Source organism: Callorhinus ursinus, unplaced genomic scaffold (assembly GCF_003265705.2).
Source record: "Callorhinus ursinus isolate GAN/ISIS: 27379988/994484 unplaced genomic scaffold, GSC_fseal_2.0 scaffold3, whole genome shotgun sequence".
In the NCBI taxonomy this organism is placed as follows: domain Eukaryota; kingdom Metazoa; phylum Chordata; class Mammalia; order Carnivora; family Otariidae; genus Callorhinus; species Callorhinus ursinus.
Window position 1 is genome coordinate 63,023,523 of NW_027397065.1, and position 17,964 is coordinate 63,041,486.

Here is a 17,964-nt window from a genome sequence, read left to right on the forward strand (position 1 = left end):
GGAGTCTGCTTCTCCCTCTGCCTCGCTCCACCCCCTCCACCTCGTGCATGCTCTCTCTCTCTCTCAAGTAAATAAATAAAAGCTTAAAAAAAAAAAAGATTCTCCCATGTTTCCCAATAATGCATAAACTTTAATCCCATAAACACGTATGGGACTTTGCTAAAAGCACATTGATGAAAAATTACATCCACATGAATTAACAGTGCAGACAGAGATCACAATCAACTTGCTTCTTTCTCACCGTCTTCACAGTGTCGCCCTTTAAATCCAAGGGGACAGAGGCAAATGTAGGAGTCGGCTTTGACTGCCGTGCAGGTGCCACCATTGATACACGAAGCTTCGTCGCAGAGTCCGCCGCTGCATTCCCCTGAATACAGAACAGGAATTACAAAACCGATCCATCACGTGAGCCAAGCCAAGATGATGGCGCTGACCATGCCAACCGCTCAGGGCTCCAAATAAATACAGTTCAGTTCCCACTCCTGTTCACTAGTACCCCTGCACAACTGGAAAACAGCTTTCAGGGTAAGTGGAATGTACCCTTTGCTTTAATTTGATTTTGGCTTGTTCTTTATGAAGAGTCACAGAATCTTCAAAACATGGTGGACACAATAAATCAAATACTAAATTGTCAGACAATTTTATGACCACCGATGAATGAGCTGTTTCTGCTTTAATTCATCTCTCTCTTATTCCCACAAGAGTGTGTTTCAATCCCTCCGATGTCAACATGGCATTTCTGTTAAAAGCGTTCTAGTTTGTGTGGCCCCAATTACCTTAAGTGCTACCACCCTGTGGGTTCAAAGTTGAGGCAATAAGGTGGGGACTGAAGCCATGTCTAACGTATGACCTGGCCTGAACTGTCCACTCCTCTGTCTGGGGCAGGGAGGGGGAGGGGGCTCCATAATACCTCAGCGTGTGCCTTCCAGAATCCCTATTTATACCTCCAAAGTTACGATCGTATGGGAGACAGCAAGGTGGCCTGGAGTAAAAAGTGGTGAGAGACTCAACACCAGATGGGTCCATTCTCTTTACCAAACACATATCAGAGAGGCCCATCCAGGGCATACTTTGTCATTGTCAAGATCATCAGATGAAAGGGAAAGAAATGGACTTCTCCTACACTGCTTTTCTTCTGCTTCCTTGGTCTTCCTTTTCTCCTTGTATATAAGAAACAAATTAGACAGAAGGGCCCAGAACGACATAGGTTGAATACAAAACATTTCTTCCTGGGATGGGGGCAAAGGGACACATCTCTGATGGAGGGTCCAGCCCTGCATCCTGCAGGCGATGATGCTGTGCCCACCTCCCACTTCCCCCATGTTGGCCTGGCTGTGTCATCTCAGTAGGGCAAGCCTCTCGTCCTTTCCTCCTCAGTCCTCTGCATTTGTCGAGCTGATCCAGTCTCTTCTTCCATGCTCAGCCTAACTGGGAGGATGAGCCGGGTTGGGTATAGTGTGCACCCAGGTGAGGAGGCCAACCTCAGGGGCCCGTGACAGAGCTGAATTCAAGCCCTTCCAGATGGCTTGGCGCTCCAGCCAGGGTGGGCTGGCCTCGGCAAATTCCAGCTGGGGCCCCTGGAAGTTCGGGTCCAAGTGACGCGTGGTCTGCAGCCACAGCTAGAGAACACAGCCAGCAACCTCGCTCCGCAGGGAGGGTGATGTGCATCCACGAGAGCCAAACTCACAGGCCCCGTGCCCCCACTGGGCTTGGCGGACTGCGACCCTTTCTCAGAGAAGGGCTGCTCCCACAGGAAGACGTGGGGTTCTTGGGTTATTTTAGATGCACATGAGAAAATATTACTTTATATGTTTGCATTGTGACTATATTTCAAGAGGTGGGAGTGGGGTGGGGCATTTCCTTGATGAAAGCCAGTTTCAGCAGGATTCTGCTGGCCGTGGTATGCAAGTCGGATTGGGAGCACTGGCATGGGAAAGAGGAACGAAATCCTATGGGGAGGGAACCTGGGGCTGGACAGGGTGGTCACAGAGCACATGGAGAGATAGCGAAGACACAGGGAAGAAAGAAATAGCCAGTTCCTTCTAGAGGTGGAAGGCGGAGGCAGACTCCAGCATAACGTCCGGGGTCCCAGCTGGGCCGTCTGAACAAAAAGTGGTGGAATGGGCCGCCTGGGTGGCTCCGTCGTTAAGCGTCTGCCTTCGGCTCAGGTCATGATCCCGGGATCCTGGGATCGAGCCCCGCATCGGGCTCCCTGCTCCACGGGAAGTCTGCTTCTCCCTCTCCCACTCCCCCCTGCTTGTGTTCCTGTTCTTGCTATCTCTCTCTCTGTCAAATAAATAAAATCTTTAAAAAAAAAAAAAAGAAAGAAAAGTGGTGGGAGTAGGGCGATGAGCAGGGCTGGGAGCAGGAACTGTTTACCGCGGGGCAGAGGAGCTGGTCTCGCGCAGCTGAAGCCTATGGTGACTGTGCCAACATCCCCTGCTGAGCCCCGTGGGCACAGCCCCCGTGTGGGTGGGGGCACACTGGAGGGGCAGCGGCGACGTGGGGGTGACCCTGACACCAAGAGCGGAGGGGATTCTTGAGAGCGGACAGGGAAGGGGCCCCACGGAACTCCCAGGGAACCAGAGGAGGGTGAGGAGCCGGCAGGGAAGACAAAGGGAGAAAATAGGCCAGTGGGCTCAGAGGACTCAGGGCAGGTTCCAGGAGCTCGGGGGGATCAGCAGCACAGAGAGAAGGCAGAGTTAATACTGCTGAAAAGTCCAGGGAGAAGAGCTGCGGGTTTTGTAAAGAGATGGCCACAGCCGGTTTTAGGAGAGCGATTTTGCTGTGCCGTGGGAGGCAGAAGCCCCATTGTAGGTTCACACGGGGGCCTGGAAGGATTGCAAGAGTCAGGTCTAGAAAGAGAGGAGAGAGGGGTCTGGGGTTCCTAAGTAGGGCAGGTAGCAGGACTGTGTGAGGTATGGCACCGGTTTTGGCAGGGAGGACCTGAGCAAGTGTGAATAAGCCAGGGCAGGGGGTCCGTGAACTTACATGGGAAACACATCAATCTTTATTTGCCCTCATTTCCAATTGAACTGTTTCCTTCAGTTACTAATGTACGCAAGGAACCTCTAAGGATTAGCAGTTCTCATGGCCTGTGACCAACAGACCTGAGTTATTGTCACATCACATTCCACTTGTCACAGATATCTCAAACTATCATTTATGCTAATTACTACTTTGAAATCATGGTAGCCATAGCATCCACTATTAAATGATCCTGTTTTCTAATGCTTTATAAAGAAGCACAGATCCTATTATAATAACAAAGCTTAAAAAAACTTTGCATAGCTTTATTTCAATGTAAGTGTTTCCTATCATGGATATTATTCTCTGCCTTTAAAAACAACATTTTGAGGGGCACCTGGCTGGCTCAGTCGGTGGAGCGTGTGACTCTTGATCTCAGGGTTGTAAGTTTGAGCCCCATGTTGGGTGGAGAGATTACTTAAAAATAAAATCTTGGGATGCCTGGGTGGCTCAGCCAGTTAAGCGTCTGATTCTTGATTTTGGCTCAGGTCATGCTCTCAGGGTCGTGAGATCGAGCCCTGCGTCAGGCTCTGAGCTGGGGCATGGAGCCTGCTTAGGATTCTCTCTCTCCCTCTGCCCCTTCCCCCAAACTGCTCTCTCTTTCTCTCTCTTTCAAAAAAAATCTTAAAGAAAATAATAAAAACATCATTTTGAGAAGAGTCCATCGGCTTCACTAGACTGCCAGAGAAGTTCATGGCACGCAAAAGGTTAAGAACCCTTGGGTTACTGAAATGATGATCCTGGTAGCAAGGTCCAGGGATGTAGGGAAGGATGGGTGCAGAGTGGAGATAAATAGGTTAGTTTTAGAAACGAGGGAAACTTCCCACTCTGAGAGTAGGAGGAAGGAAGTTGGTTGCCAGGTCATGGGCCTAGAGTGCTGGTGGGACCTCATCATCAATATATAAAATCAGTTTTGTTGACCCGGAACCTACTAGATGCCCGTTTGTGTTTATGCAAGACAATAAAGTGAGGGCAGGAGAGAACTTAGGCCCCTGAGGAGAGAAGCGAAGGTGGAACATGATGGGGTGGAAGACAGTAAGGACATGTGGGCAGGGAGCCACGGCCTGCCCCTCGTCCCCCAGTCCATACCTGAGGCCTGTCAACTCAGTCCACACCTCCGTCACCACCACCAGCCTGGAGCAAATGGCCATTATCTCTGATCTGGACTGCTGCCATAACCTCCCAGCCAGTTTACATGTATCTCCTGAATACCGCATCCAATAAGCTGTCCTCAGCCAGAGGGATCTTTTCAAAACACGGACTACATCATGGTACCCACCACCCCCTCACACTCCCACTGGGACAAGTCATTTCCTCTGCCTCTCTTGTCTGCTTTAAAAGAAAAATGCTTCAGATAGCAACTTTGCATTAAATCCTCAGAAAGCTTCCCCGGACCTCCAGCTCATGAAATTCCCTTATTACACACTGTTATTGTACTGTCACTCCTCCTTTAACACTTACACCAAACTGTAATTTTACATTTACTTATGCGGCTGTTTGATCAATCCGGTCTCTCCTTGTGGCAGCTACATGAGGGCTGAGCTAGGATCCTGTCGTTCTTGCTCATTACTTTATCCCCAGCACCCAGCTTCATGATTGGCATTAAGCAGATGATTAAATAAGTATATTGAGGGAAAGAATGACTAAAAAGACTGACAAGCCCACGGTGAGACCCATGGACACCTCAGACCTCTTGAGTCTCGAATAACATGGGAAGCTGGCTTTGTTACATTGACCCAGCGGGGTGTGGAGATCCAAGACAGGATTGGAAAAAAGGAGTGTTGCTGGTTTAGGTTTGAGAATTTGGGTGGCAATACTAAAAGACAAGTCTAGACCAGAGAATGCAAAATTTTGCTGAGACTGCTGACTAATCTAGAACGTGAGTTTAGAGAGAGTCCAATCACGGGGAATAATCTAATGAAGGAGATGAAGTAGGAGGGCTTGAGTAATGAGGAGCTGTGGCAGGCTGAATGGAAGGGGGTAGGGGGACAGAGAAAAAGCTGGGGTTGAAGACAGCAGTGCCAAGTTAGAGTTCGGGTCGCTCTTAGAGGAACCATGACTCTGCTACTGTCATTTCCTTCTTCTGGAAGCCTGTATCCCCACCAGAAATTCACTGCTGTTGGTATGAGCCCAGTCTTCCCCATCGTGGCACTGCATTTAATTTAAAAGAACTTAAATTTCTGAAGGACTAACTCAAAGTAAAGCAAGGATGGAGCCTGAGGAAGGATAAGCAGCCCTTTTTCAGCACGCCAGGGTGATAAATGGGAAAAAAATGAAAAAAGGCAATGTGACTGATGCCTGCCATTAAGGTTCATCATAAGGCTCATAGTCATCAAAGAATCTAATAGTAGCTTCCGGGGAGTCCAGAGCCAGCAAGATGGGGCTGTCTGGTGCCATCAGCTCAATGGAGAGGTTGGTTTCGCACTACATTAGAATTTAAAATGCTGCCAAAAATTGGTCCTTGCTCAACTTCGCAATGTCTTAACTACCTGTCAGAGGTGACCATGCAGCCTTGACACTACAGATCTGTCCTTCAGGGCTGTTGCCCCTGTTAGTTCAATGAAGAGAGAAAAAATAACTTACACCCTGCTTAATAGGTGGAGTCAGGATTAATAATAATATCAATAGCAAGATATATTTACAACACGTTTGCTATGTTCTTAGTACTTTATATGCGTCCCAACTCATCTGGACAAAGTAATCTTAGGAGGAAGTTACTAAAAAAATTCATAGGTTGATGGCGGAGGAGTAGGAGACCTGGATTTCGTCTGATCTCAGGAATTCAGCTGAATAGGGATCAAACCATTTTGAACACCTACAAACTCAACAGGAGACCGAAGAAGAGAGTAGCAACAACTCTCTGAAGAGAGAAGCGATCACTTACTGGAAGGTAGGGCGTGTGGAGAAGTGAATCCGAGGCAGTATTCGGGAGGATAGACAGCGGGGGAGGGGGCCTCCGTCAGCTGCTTCTGGCAAGTGCTGGAGCCACGGAGCACAAAATCGGAACTTTTGGAAGTCGGTTCCGCTGAGGAACGTCACTCCAGTGGCTAAGCGGGAGGTGGAACCCTCGCGGGACAGTGTGGACTCAGGACCCTCGGGGTCACAGAAAGACCGGGGGTGACTGAGTGCAGCAGAGCTCCCAGGTATCAGAGCGGGGAAGCCGACTGCAGAGACGGAGCCGAGGCGCGGGCTCTCAGCTCAGGGTGGCCATAAACTGTGATCCGCGACCCAGTCGGGCCACTGCGCCTCCAGCAGGGACCCAACAAGCAGCAGAGCCGGGGAGACTCCCCTTCCTCCCCGGGGAGGATAAGTGCAGGAGCGCACCGCAGGGATCTGCTGGGTTTGGAGACTCCACAACGGGTCGGGTGCCAGAGATAGAAACACTCAGTCACAGGCCGGGTGAGCACGGAGTGCGGCAGGAGACCAGGGAGATAAGGAGTGATTGACTGCTTTTCTCTGGGGGTGCACTGAGGAGTGGGGCCCCGAATTCTCAGCTCCTCGGGGCAGAGAGTGGGAGGCCACCATTTTCACCCTGGTCCTCCAAAGCTGCACCGAGAGCTTGCAGGGAACAAAAGCTCCTGAGAGCAAACCCAAGCAGCTTGCTTAGGCCGGACCGACAAGGGCGGGGCAATTCCGCCTCCGGCAAAGACATTTGGGAACCACGGCAACAGGCCCCTCCCCCAGAAGATCAGCACAAACAGCCAGCGAGCCAAGACCAAGTTCACCGTTCAAGGAGAACGGGAGAACTCCAGTGCTAGGGGAATACTGCACATAGAATTCATGGCTTTTTTACCATGATTCATTAGTTTTTCAAAGTTAATTTTTTAAACTGTTTTTTTGTGGGGTTTTTTTTGAATTTTTCTTTTTCCCTTTTTCAACCAACATCTTATCAATCCCTTTTTTAGAAAAACATTTTTTATTTTTCATTTTTAGAGTCATATCTTGTCCCTTCATACTAGTTACCCTTATTTTTGGCATATATATATAAGTTCTTCTCTCTTTAAAATTTTGATATACAGTTTCTTCTAACAGATCAAAACATACCCTAAATCACTAGTGTATGGCTTTGTTCTAGTCTCCTGCCTGATCACAGTCTCTCCCTTTTTTTTCTTTTCTTTTTTTTTTTTAAATCTTCTTCTTTCTTCTTTCAAACAACTTCTTATCAATTCCGTTTATAAAACCTTTTATAATTTTCATCTTTACAGTAGTCTTCCATCCCTTCATTGTATCAACCCTTATTTTGTACATATATAAGTCTTTCTTCCTTTAAAATTTTAGGAGGCACTTTCTTCTAACAGAACAAAATATGCCCAAAATCTAGTGTGTGGCACCGAGCTATGCACTAGCCTGATCATATTTGATCATATTCTGGTTTTTTTTTGTTTTGTTCTGTTTTTGTTTGTTTTTATCTTTTTCTTTTTTATTCTCTTTCTTTTTTCTTTCTTTCCCTTTCTTTTCCCCTGGTTTCAGGTCTTTTCTAATTTGTATAGAGTATATTTGCTGGGGACATTGTTAACCTGTTAGCATTTTGTTCTCTCATTCATCTATTCTCCTCTGGACAAAATGACAAGATGAAAAAAATCACCTCAGCAAAAAGAACAAGAGGTAGTACCATCTGCCAGGGACCTACTCAATACGGACATTAGTATGATGTCGGACCTAGAGTTCAGAATCATGACTTTAAAGATACTAGCTGGGCTTGAAAAAAAGCATGGAAGTTATTAGAGAAACCCTTTCTGGACAAATAAAAGAACTAAAATCTAACCAAGTCGAAATCAAAAAGGCTATTAATGAGGTGCAATCAAAAATGGGGGCACTAACTGCTAGGATAAATGAGGCAGAAGAGAGAATCAGCGATATAGAAGACCAAATGATGGAAAATAAAGAGGCTGAGAAAAAGAGAGAGAAACAACTACAGGACCACGAGGGCAGAATTCGAGAGATAAGGGACACGATAAGACGAAACAACATTAGAATAATTGGGATCCCAGAAGAAGAAGAAAGAGACAGAGGGGCAGAAGGTATATTGGGCAAATGATAGCAGAGAACTTCCCTAAAGTGGGGAAGGAAACAGGCATCAAAATCCAGGAGGCACAGAGAACCCCTCTCAAAATCAATAAAAATAGGTCAACACTCCGACATCTAATAGTAAAACTTACGAGTCTCAGAGACAAAGAGAAAATCCTGAAAGCAGCTTGGGAGAAGAGATATGTAACCTACAATGGTAGAAACATTAGATTGGCAACAGACCTAACCACAGAGACCTGGCAGGCCAGAAAGGACTGGCATGATATCTTCAGAGCACTAAACGAGAAAAATATGCATCCAAGAATACTATATCCAGCTAGGCTGTCATTGAAAATAGAAGGAGAGGTAAAAAGCTTCCAGGACAAACAAAAACTAAAGGAATTTGCAAACACGAAACCAGCCCTAAAAGAAATATTGAAAGGGGTCCTCTAAGCAAAGAGAGAGCCTAAAAGCAGCATAGATCAGAAAGGAACACAGACAATATACAGTAACAGTCACCTTACAGGCAATACAATGGCACTAAATTCATATCTTTCAATAGTTACCCTGAATGTAAATGGGCTAAATACCCCAATCAAAAGACACAGGCTATCAGATTGGATTAAAAAGCAAGACCCATCAATATGCTGTCTGCAGGAGACTCATTTTAGACCCAAAGACACCCCCAGATTGAAAGTGAGGGGGTGGAAACCATTTACCATGCTAATGGACACCAAAAGAAAGCTGGGGTGGCAATCCTTATATCAGACAAATTAGATTTCAAAACAAAGACTGTAATAAAGAGATGAAGAAGGACACTATATCTTACTTAAAGGGTCTATCCAACAAGAAGATCTAACAATTGTAAATATCTATGCCCCTAACATGGGAGCAGCCAATTATATAAGGCAATTAATAACAAAAGCAAAGAAACACATTGACAACAATACAATAACAGGGGGGGAATTTAACACCCCCCTGACTGAAATGGACAGATCATCTAAGCAAAAGATCAACAAGGAAATAAGACTTTAAATGAAACACTGGACCAAATGGACTTCACAGACATACTCAGAACATTCCATCCCAAAGCAACAGAATACACATTCTTCTCTAGTGCCCATGGAACATTCTCCAGAATTAATCACATCCTAGGTCAAAATCAGGTCTCAACTGATACCAAAGATTGGGATTATTCCCTGCATATTTTCAGACCACAATGCTTTGAAACTAGAACTCAATCACAAGAGGAAAGTTGGAAAGAACTCAAATACATGGAGGCTAAAGAGCATCCTACTAAAGAATGAATGGTCAACCAGGAAATTAAAGAAGAATTTAAAAAATTCATGGAAACCAATGAAAATGAAAACACAACTGTTCAGAATCTTTGGGATACAGCAAAGGCAGTCCTAAGAGGAAAGTGTATAGCAATACAAGCCTTTCTCAAGAAATAAGAAAGGTCTCAAATACACAACCTAACCCTGCACCTAAAGGAGCTAGAGAAAGAACAGCAAATAAAGCCTAAACCCAGCAGGAGAAGAGAAATAATAAAGATCAGAGCAGAAATCAATGAAATAGAAATGAAAGGAACAGTAGAACAGATCAACGAAACTAGGAGCTGGTTCTTTGAAAGAATTAACAAGATTGATAAACCCCTGGCCAGACTTATCAAAAAGAAAAGAGAAATGACCCAAATCAACAAAACCATGAATGAAAGAGGAGAGATCACAACCAACACCAAAGACATACAAACAATTATAAGAACATATTATGAGCAACTCTATGCCAGCAAATTAGATAACCTAGAAGAAATGGGTGCTTTCCTAGAGATGTATCAACTACCAAAATTGAACCAGGAAGAAATAGAAAACCTGAACAGACCTATAACCACTAAGGAAATTGAAGCAGTCATCAAAAATCTCCCAACAAACAAAAGCCCAGGGCCAGATGGCTTCCCAGGGGAATTCTATCAGACATTTAAAGAATTAATACCTATTCTCCTGAAACTGTTCCAAAAAATAGAAATGGAAGGAAAACTTCCAAACTCATTTTATGAGGCCACCATTACCTTGATCCCAAAACCAGACAAAGACCCATCAAAAAGGAGAATTAGAGACCAATATCCTTGATGAACATGGAGGCAAAAATTCTCACCAAAATACTAGCCAATAGGATCCAACAGTACATTAAAAGGATTATTCACCATGACCAAGTGGGATTTATCCCTGGGTTGCAAGGTTGGTTCAACATCTGCAAATCAATCAACGTGATACAATACATTAACAAAAGAAAGAACAAGAATCATATGATCCTCTCAATAGATGCAGAAAAAGCATGTGACAAAGTAGAGCATTCTTTCTTGATCAAAACTCTTCAGAGTATAGGGATAGAGGGTACATACCTCAATATCATAAAAGCAATCTACGAAAAACCTACAGTGAATATCATTCTCAATGGGGAAAAGCTGAGAGCTTTTCCCCTAAGGTCAGGAACGTGGCAGGGATGTCCACTAACACCACTGCTATTCAACATAGTATTAGAAGTCCTAGCCACAGCAATCAGACAACAAAAAGAAATCAAAGGCATCCAAATCGGCAAAGAGGAAGTCAAACTCTCACTCTTTGCAGATGATCTGATACTGTATGTGGAAAACCCAAAAGACTCCACCCCAAAACTGCTAGAACTCATACAGGAATTCAGTAAAGTAGCAGGATATAAAATCAATGCACAGAAATCAGTGGCATTCCTATACACCAACAACAAGACAGAAGAGAGACAAATCAAGGAGTCGATCCCATTTACAATTGCACCCAAAACCATAAGATACCTAGGAATAAATTTAACCAAAGAGGCAAAGGATCTGTACTCAGAAAACTATAAAATACTCATGAAAGAAATTGAAGAAGACACAAAGAAATGGAAAAACGTTCCATGCTCATGGATTGGAAGAACAAACATTGTGAAGATGTCAATGCTACCTAGAGCAATCTACACATTCAATGCAATCCCCATCAAAATACCATCCACTTTTTTCAAAGAAATTGAACAAATAATCCTAAAATTTGTAGGGAACCAGAAGAGACCCTGAATAGCCAGAGGAATATTGAAAAAGAAAAGCAAAGCTGGCGGCATCACAATTCCGGACTTCCAGCTCTATTACAAAGCTGTCATCATCAAGACAGTATGGTACTGGCACAAAAACAGACACATAGATCAACGGAACAGAATAGAGAGCCCAGAAATGGACCCTCAACTCTATGGTCAACTCATCTTTGACAAAGCAGGAAGGAATGTCCAGTGGAATAAAGACAGTCTCTTCAACAAATGGTGTTGGGAAAATTGGACAGCCACATGCAGAAGAATGAAACTGGACCATTTCCTTACACCACACACAAAAATAGACTCCGAATGGTTGAAAGACCTAAACGTGAGACAGGAGTCCATCAAAATCCTAAAGGAGAACACAGGTAGCAACCTCTTCAACCTCAGCCACAGCAACTTCTTCCTAGAAACATCACCAAAGGCAAGGGAAGCAAGGGCAAAAATGAACTATTGGGATTTCATCAAGATAAAAAGCTTTTGCACAGCAAAAGAAACAGTCCACAAAACCAAAAGACAACTGACAGAATGGGAGAAAATATTTGCAAATGACATATCAGATAAAGGGCTAGTATCCAAAATCTAAAAATGGATAACTTTAAGATAAAGTTAACTTTATAAAGTTAAAGTTTGAGTTATCAAACTCAACACCCAAAGAACAAATAATCCAATCAAGAAATGGGCAGAAGACATGAACAGACATTTTTCCAAAGAAGACATCCAAATGGCCAACAGACCATGAAAAAGTGCTCAACATCGCTCGGCATCAGGGAAATCCAAATCAAATCCTCAGTGAGATACCACTTCACACCAGTCAGAATGGCTAGAATTAACAAGTCAGGAAACGACAGATGTTGGCGGGGATGTGGAGAAAGGGGAACCCTCCTACACTGTTGGTGGGAATGTAAGTTGGTGCAGACACTCTGGAAAACAGTATGGAGGTTCCTCAAACAGTTGAAAATAGAGCTACCATATGATCCAGCAATTGCACTACTGGGTATTTACCCCAAAGATACAAATGTAGGGATCCGAAGGGGTACGTGCACCCCGATGTTTATAGCAGCAATATCCACAATAGCCAACCTGTGGAAAGAGCCAAGATGTCCATCGACAGATGAATGGATAAAGAAGAGGTGGTATATATACGCAATGGAATATTATGCAGCCATCAAAAGGAATGAGATCTTGCCATTTGCAACGACATGGATGGAACTGGAGGGTGTTATGCTGAGTGAAATAAGTCAATCAGAAAAAGACATGTATCATATGACCTCGCTGATATGAGGAATTTTTAACCTCAGGAAACAAACTGAGGGTTGCTGGAGTGGTTGGGGGTGGGAGGGATGGGGTGGCTGGGTGATAGACATTGGGGAGGGTATGTGCTATGGTGAGCGCTGTGAATTGTGCAAGACTGTTGAATCACAGATCTATACTTTTGAAACAAATAATGCAACATATGTTAAGAAAAAAAAAGAAGAAGAAGAAGAAGACAGGAGGAGAAGAATGAAGGGGAGTAAGTCAGAGGGGGAGACGAACCATGAGAGACAATGGACTCTGAAAAACAAACTGAGGGTTCTAGAGGGGAGGGGTGTGGGGATGGGTTAGCCTGGTGATGGGTATTAAGGAGGGCACGTTCTGCGTGGAGCACTGGGTGTTATGCACAAACAATGAATCATGGAACACTACATCAAAAACTAATGATGTAATGTATGGTGATTAACATAACAATAAAAAAATTTTAAAAATAAAAATAAAGAAATAAATAAATAAAATCTTAAAAAAAAAAATTCATAGGTTGAAGCCCTAACTCCCAATGTGACTGTATTTGGAGACAGGGCCTTTCAGATGGTAATTAAGGGGAAATGAAGTCTTAAGGGTGGGACCTAATCCAATCTGACCAGTGTCCTTGTAAGAAGAGGGAGAGCCACCAGGGATACAGGCACCCAAAGGCCATGTGAGGACACAGTGGAAGGACTGCCATCTGCAAACCGAGGAGGGAGGCCTCTGGAGAAACCAAACCTGCCACTGCCTTCGTCTTGGAGTTCCAGCTTCCAGAACTGTGAGAAAATAATGTTATTAAAACCACCGGTCTGTGGTATTTTGTTATGGCAGCCCTAGCAGACTAAAATGGTCAACTGAGTTAACCAACTTTAGAATTATCTATCTGCTCTCAGTAATGGAATAAACATCTTTATTGCTTTAAAAACAACCCTAGTCTTCTCAAAAAATTGTTGCTGGAGGGACACCTGAGTGGCTCAGCTGGGTAAGCATCTGCCTTCAGCTCAGGTCATGATCTTGGGGTCCTGGGATCAAACCCTGCTCTGGGCTCCCTGCTCAGTGGGGAGTCTGCTTCTCCCTCTCCCCCTTACCCTGCTCATGCTCTCTCTCTCTCTCAAATAAATAAATAAATTCTTTTTTTTAAAAAAATGGTGCTGGAACAACTGGACATCCACATGCAAATAATAATAATATTAATCATCTAGACACAGACCTTACACCTTTCACGAAAATTAACTCAAATAGATCACAGACCTAAATGTAAAACACAAAACTATGAAACTTCTAGAAGGTAATGTGGACAAAAACCTAGATGACCTTGGGTAAGGCAATGACTTTTTAGAGACAATACCAAAGGCACAGCCCTTAAAAGAAATAACTGATAAGTTTGATCTCATTAAAATTAAACATTTCTAATCTATGAAAGGCAATGTCAAGAGCATGAGAGGATAAGCCAAGGACTGGGAGAAAATATTTGCAAACTACACATCTGATAAAGGACCGTTGTCCAAAATATATTAAAAAAAAGAAAACAACCCTTAAAGTTCAACCATAAGAAAACAAACAACCTGATTTTAAAAAATGGGCTAAAGACCTTAACGGACACCTGACCAAAGAAGATATATGGACGGTAAATAAATATTTGAAAAGATGCCCCACATGATATGTCATCAAGGAAATGCAAATCACAACAATGAGATACCACCACACATCTGTTAGAATCCAGAACTCTGACAACACCAAATGCTAACAAAAATGTGGAGCAACAGGAACTCTCAAACACTCCAGGTGGGAATGCAAAATGGTACAGCTCCTCTGGAAGACAGTTTGGCAGTTTCTCCCAAAACTAAACATATTCTTACTATGTGATCCAACAATCACACTCCTTTTTGGTATTTACCCAAAAAAGTTGAAAACTTATGTCCACCCAAAAAACCTGCACACTGATGTTTATAGCAGTTTTATTCATAATTGCTGAAACATGGAGGCAACCAAGATGCCCTTCAGTGGGCATGACAGACATGCCTGTAGTACATATAGACGATGGAGTATCATCCAGCACTAAGAAGAAATGAGCCATCAAGCCATGAAAAGGCATGAATGAAACTTGGATGCATACTACTAACTGAAAGAAGCCAATCTGAGGAAGCTACTTACTATATGACTCCAACTATGTGACATTCTGGAAAAGGCAAAATCATAGAGAATATTAAAAAAATCAGTGGTTGCCAGAGGTTGAGGGTGGGGAGAGAGGGGCAGGATAAATGAGCAGAGCACAGAGGACTTTTAGAACAGCAAAAATACTCTGTATACAGACACCATAATAACGGATACATGTTATACATTTGTCCAAACCCACAGAATGCATGACGCCACGAGTGAACCATAACGTGAACTACTGACTTTGGGTGATAACTGATGTGTCAGCACGTGTTCATCAGGTGAAACAAAGGTACCACTCCAGGGGCCTGTTGGTCCTGCCAGAGGCCATGCATGTGGGGGTAGGGGGCATATGGGAAATCTCTGTACCTTCCTCTCAAATTTTTTGTGAACCTTAAACTGCTGAAAAAAGTAAAGTCTTAATAAAAAAAGAAAACAGAAAAAAAGTCAGTCTTAGCTCTGCCTGCTCTTTTGGAGAAGTTTTATTTGACTTTTAGCCCCAGTTTCTTCATGTGTAAAATAGGCATAATAATAATCATCACTACCTCGTAGAGCTGGTGTGAAGAGTTAAGGAGAGGGCATTTGAGAACGTGTCAGACACAGTGGCCGAGAATTAGAATTTGGCCAATTCTCTTGGAAGCAGAGAGCCTATGAAGGTTCTTCTTACATGATTATGTTGGCTTTTCCACTGGACTGAGTGAGGAAGCGTGAAAGGGCTCAGTTGCTTGTCGCTTTGTTGGATGAGACCATGCCATGCTTCATGAAGAAGGCCAAGAGCAGTGGGACACAACCAAGGGTCTGGCGTGCTGTATTGTTTACCATGTCTTGCTGATCAGGCTGCAAAGCACCAACCTCACCCCTTGGTCCCACCTCCCTCCTGAAGTTGTGCATTATCCAGTTGCCTAGGGTTGCAATTCATGAAGTTGCTCACCTCCCTGGCCCACACCAGAAAGGCAATCCCACAAGAGCACCCTGGCCCACTGGGCAACCACTTACCCACGTCGGCCCCGCTGAGTGCCTTCCCTAGGGGCCAGGGCCTCATGTCGATACTCTTCCCATTAATGGTGAGCGACTGCACACAGCCTTGAAAGCCTCTGTTTGTTCCTGTTGCTCTGACCAACCAGTATGCGCTGGGAGCCCCACCAAGATAGAGGGGCGTCCGGAAGGTAATTTTACTGTACTGGCCCTTTAAGAAAGATGAACAACTATAACTCACAAACCAAAATTGAAAGCCAAAACACAACAGATTTTAATGAGGGGCATGGTTAAGATGTAGTTTATAGCCCCACTGCTTTCTTCCATCTACGTTTATATTTACAACATTGACCTACTGGAAAATTAAACCCATGGTTACTGTAGGAAACCCAGTGAGCTCCTCAGAGGGCTGTGTTTTGAGAAGGGATGGTTTTGGAATGCCTAGAGGGGAAGGGAAGGGAGGGTAGGTCAGAGCCAAGAGCAACCCAACAGGCAGGGCACCATGCTGGGCATCCAAAAAAAACTTTCTCTTTCCAGTCCTGACACCAACTTACTGTGTACCTTGGATGAATCATAGGGTTCTTGCATGTCTCAAAGGGTGATAATGCTAATTTTGTGTATATGTGGGCTAACACTCACCTTTTACTCTCTTAGTCACCCTTATACTATGTCCTGCAAGAAATATTGTGTGGGGAGGGGGCAGGATTGCCACACAGATTGTGTTGCAAAATATTTTGAAATTTGCTCATGGATACAACTTGTGTGTGTGTGTATCTACAGTTAGGTAGAGACATTTCTAATCTTAGAGAAAACCACAATCTGGATTGCAGGTTTTGAGGTTACAAAATACAGACCTGAACATTAGGTAGGACAAAATTAAGGTGCCCTTTGTCATTTGTTGTTGTTGTTGTTGTTTTTATTACAGAAATATCTTATTCATTTGGATTAAAAGGGGCTGGGAAAAAGCATGTTGCCAGAATTTATAAAAAGTCCAGAATGTAAGCCACTGAAATGTAATCTTTATCTTTTAGACTTTTGTTACCAACAAATAGAACATCTAAACCACTACTTTATCTTTTCTAATGGATAGATAAGAATCATTTATAAATAGTATACTGAATATGAGCTAGGCAGCTTTAAAGTACTTAAAACAGTGAATTTTAAGGGTTGGTCACCAACCACTGGGCATACTGCTTTCGTTAGATGATTTGAGTGCCCTATGGCTTATTTCATTAAGATCTTCAGAATTTACTCCTGGATCCTATCTTCACTCTGTTCCCTGATCCAGGACCACAGCAGGGGCCTGACAACTCAATCTTTTTCTCCTTTTCTGGAACATTACATGTATTGTAGGGTGGGTGGTTCCTCTGAGCCTCCCTTACAACATCCCAGGCAATAGTCTGGTAAAGGTTGGACTTTACCGTCCTCCGATGAGGGTTGCTTTGGGTTCTGGAGCCTGCTTTGCCTGCTATGCAGAGAATTGGAAGTGCCCTGGAGTTTGCCTTCCCCCAGCACAGCACTTAACAGTTTTTGATGGATGCCAAAGTGTGAAAGACCAAGTCCCTTGCTTTGGGTTGGGATCACTCTGAGGTGTAACTTAAACTACAGAGTTCTCCTACAGAATCAGGCTGAAGCCAGATCCGGAAGAACTTTGTAAACCTTGATTCAAGACAGAGTCACTATCTCCCAAGACAGTTTACTAAACATTCCACAGCTGCTGTCCTGCTTTTTTTCAGCTTGCTAGCAAGTCCTGGTAGTAGAGAGGCAAATGTTGCCCTGAGTAGCCATGACATTATATGCTTCTTGCAATTAATTCTTATATTCATTAAAATTATAGACCCATAGGATTGGAAAAGATACAGAAACTCATATAGTCCACGCTCCCGTTGTCTTCTGGAGCCCTTGTGTACCCCACCAAAAGATTTTGGTCACATATTTTTTGAACACCCCTAAGGACAGGGAACTGTCTTCTGAGATAGTCTGTTGCCCTTCTGTACACCTTTGTATGATTAAGTGGAGTTAAAATCACTTCCTTAGGCTCTCCCCTTTCAATTTCACCTTGGGGGTCCACAGAGTAAGTCCTTCTTCCTCCAAACTCTCTCTCTCTGATTCTGTGATGAAAAGGCACCATCATCCACACCTTCACCTTCTTTTCTCCAAACTAAACAATGCTCCTTCAATCAATCATTCTAGGGATTTCAGGTCATTTTCCTGTTTCAATGACTGCCCTTTAAACACGCTCCAGTTTGTCTGTGGTCCTCCTGGAGTGCAATCACAGATCTGAACGCAAGCCTCTTGGAGGATCTGATTTACCATTAGAGCACTGGAGGCGATATACATAGCTCCTAGAATGTAATAGGATTATCACCTCCATTTTTCTAGATACTATGTCTTTATTACTGCAACTTATAATTTCTT

General features: G+C 43.7%; 1 protein-coding gene across 3 annotated transcripts in view; it reads right to left on the reverse strand.

Moving 5' to 3' along the window:
- Positions 1–17,964, reverse strand: part of EGFLAM (EGF like, fibronectin type III and laminin G domains) — a 188,287-nt gene that overhangs the window by 34,488 nt on the left and 135,835 nt on the right. For all 3 annotated transcript variants that reach the window (XM_073890971.1, XM_025866656.2, XM_073890972.1), the window contains exons 13-14: positions 15,568–15,757; positions 242–367 (exon numbers count right to left, since the gene is read on the reverse strand). In XM_073890971.1, coding sequence (XP_073747072.1) covers positions 242–367; positions 15,568–15,757 — 316 coding nt within the window. The remainder of the gene's footprint in view (positions 1–241; positions 368–15,567; positions 15,758–17,964) is intronic.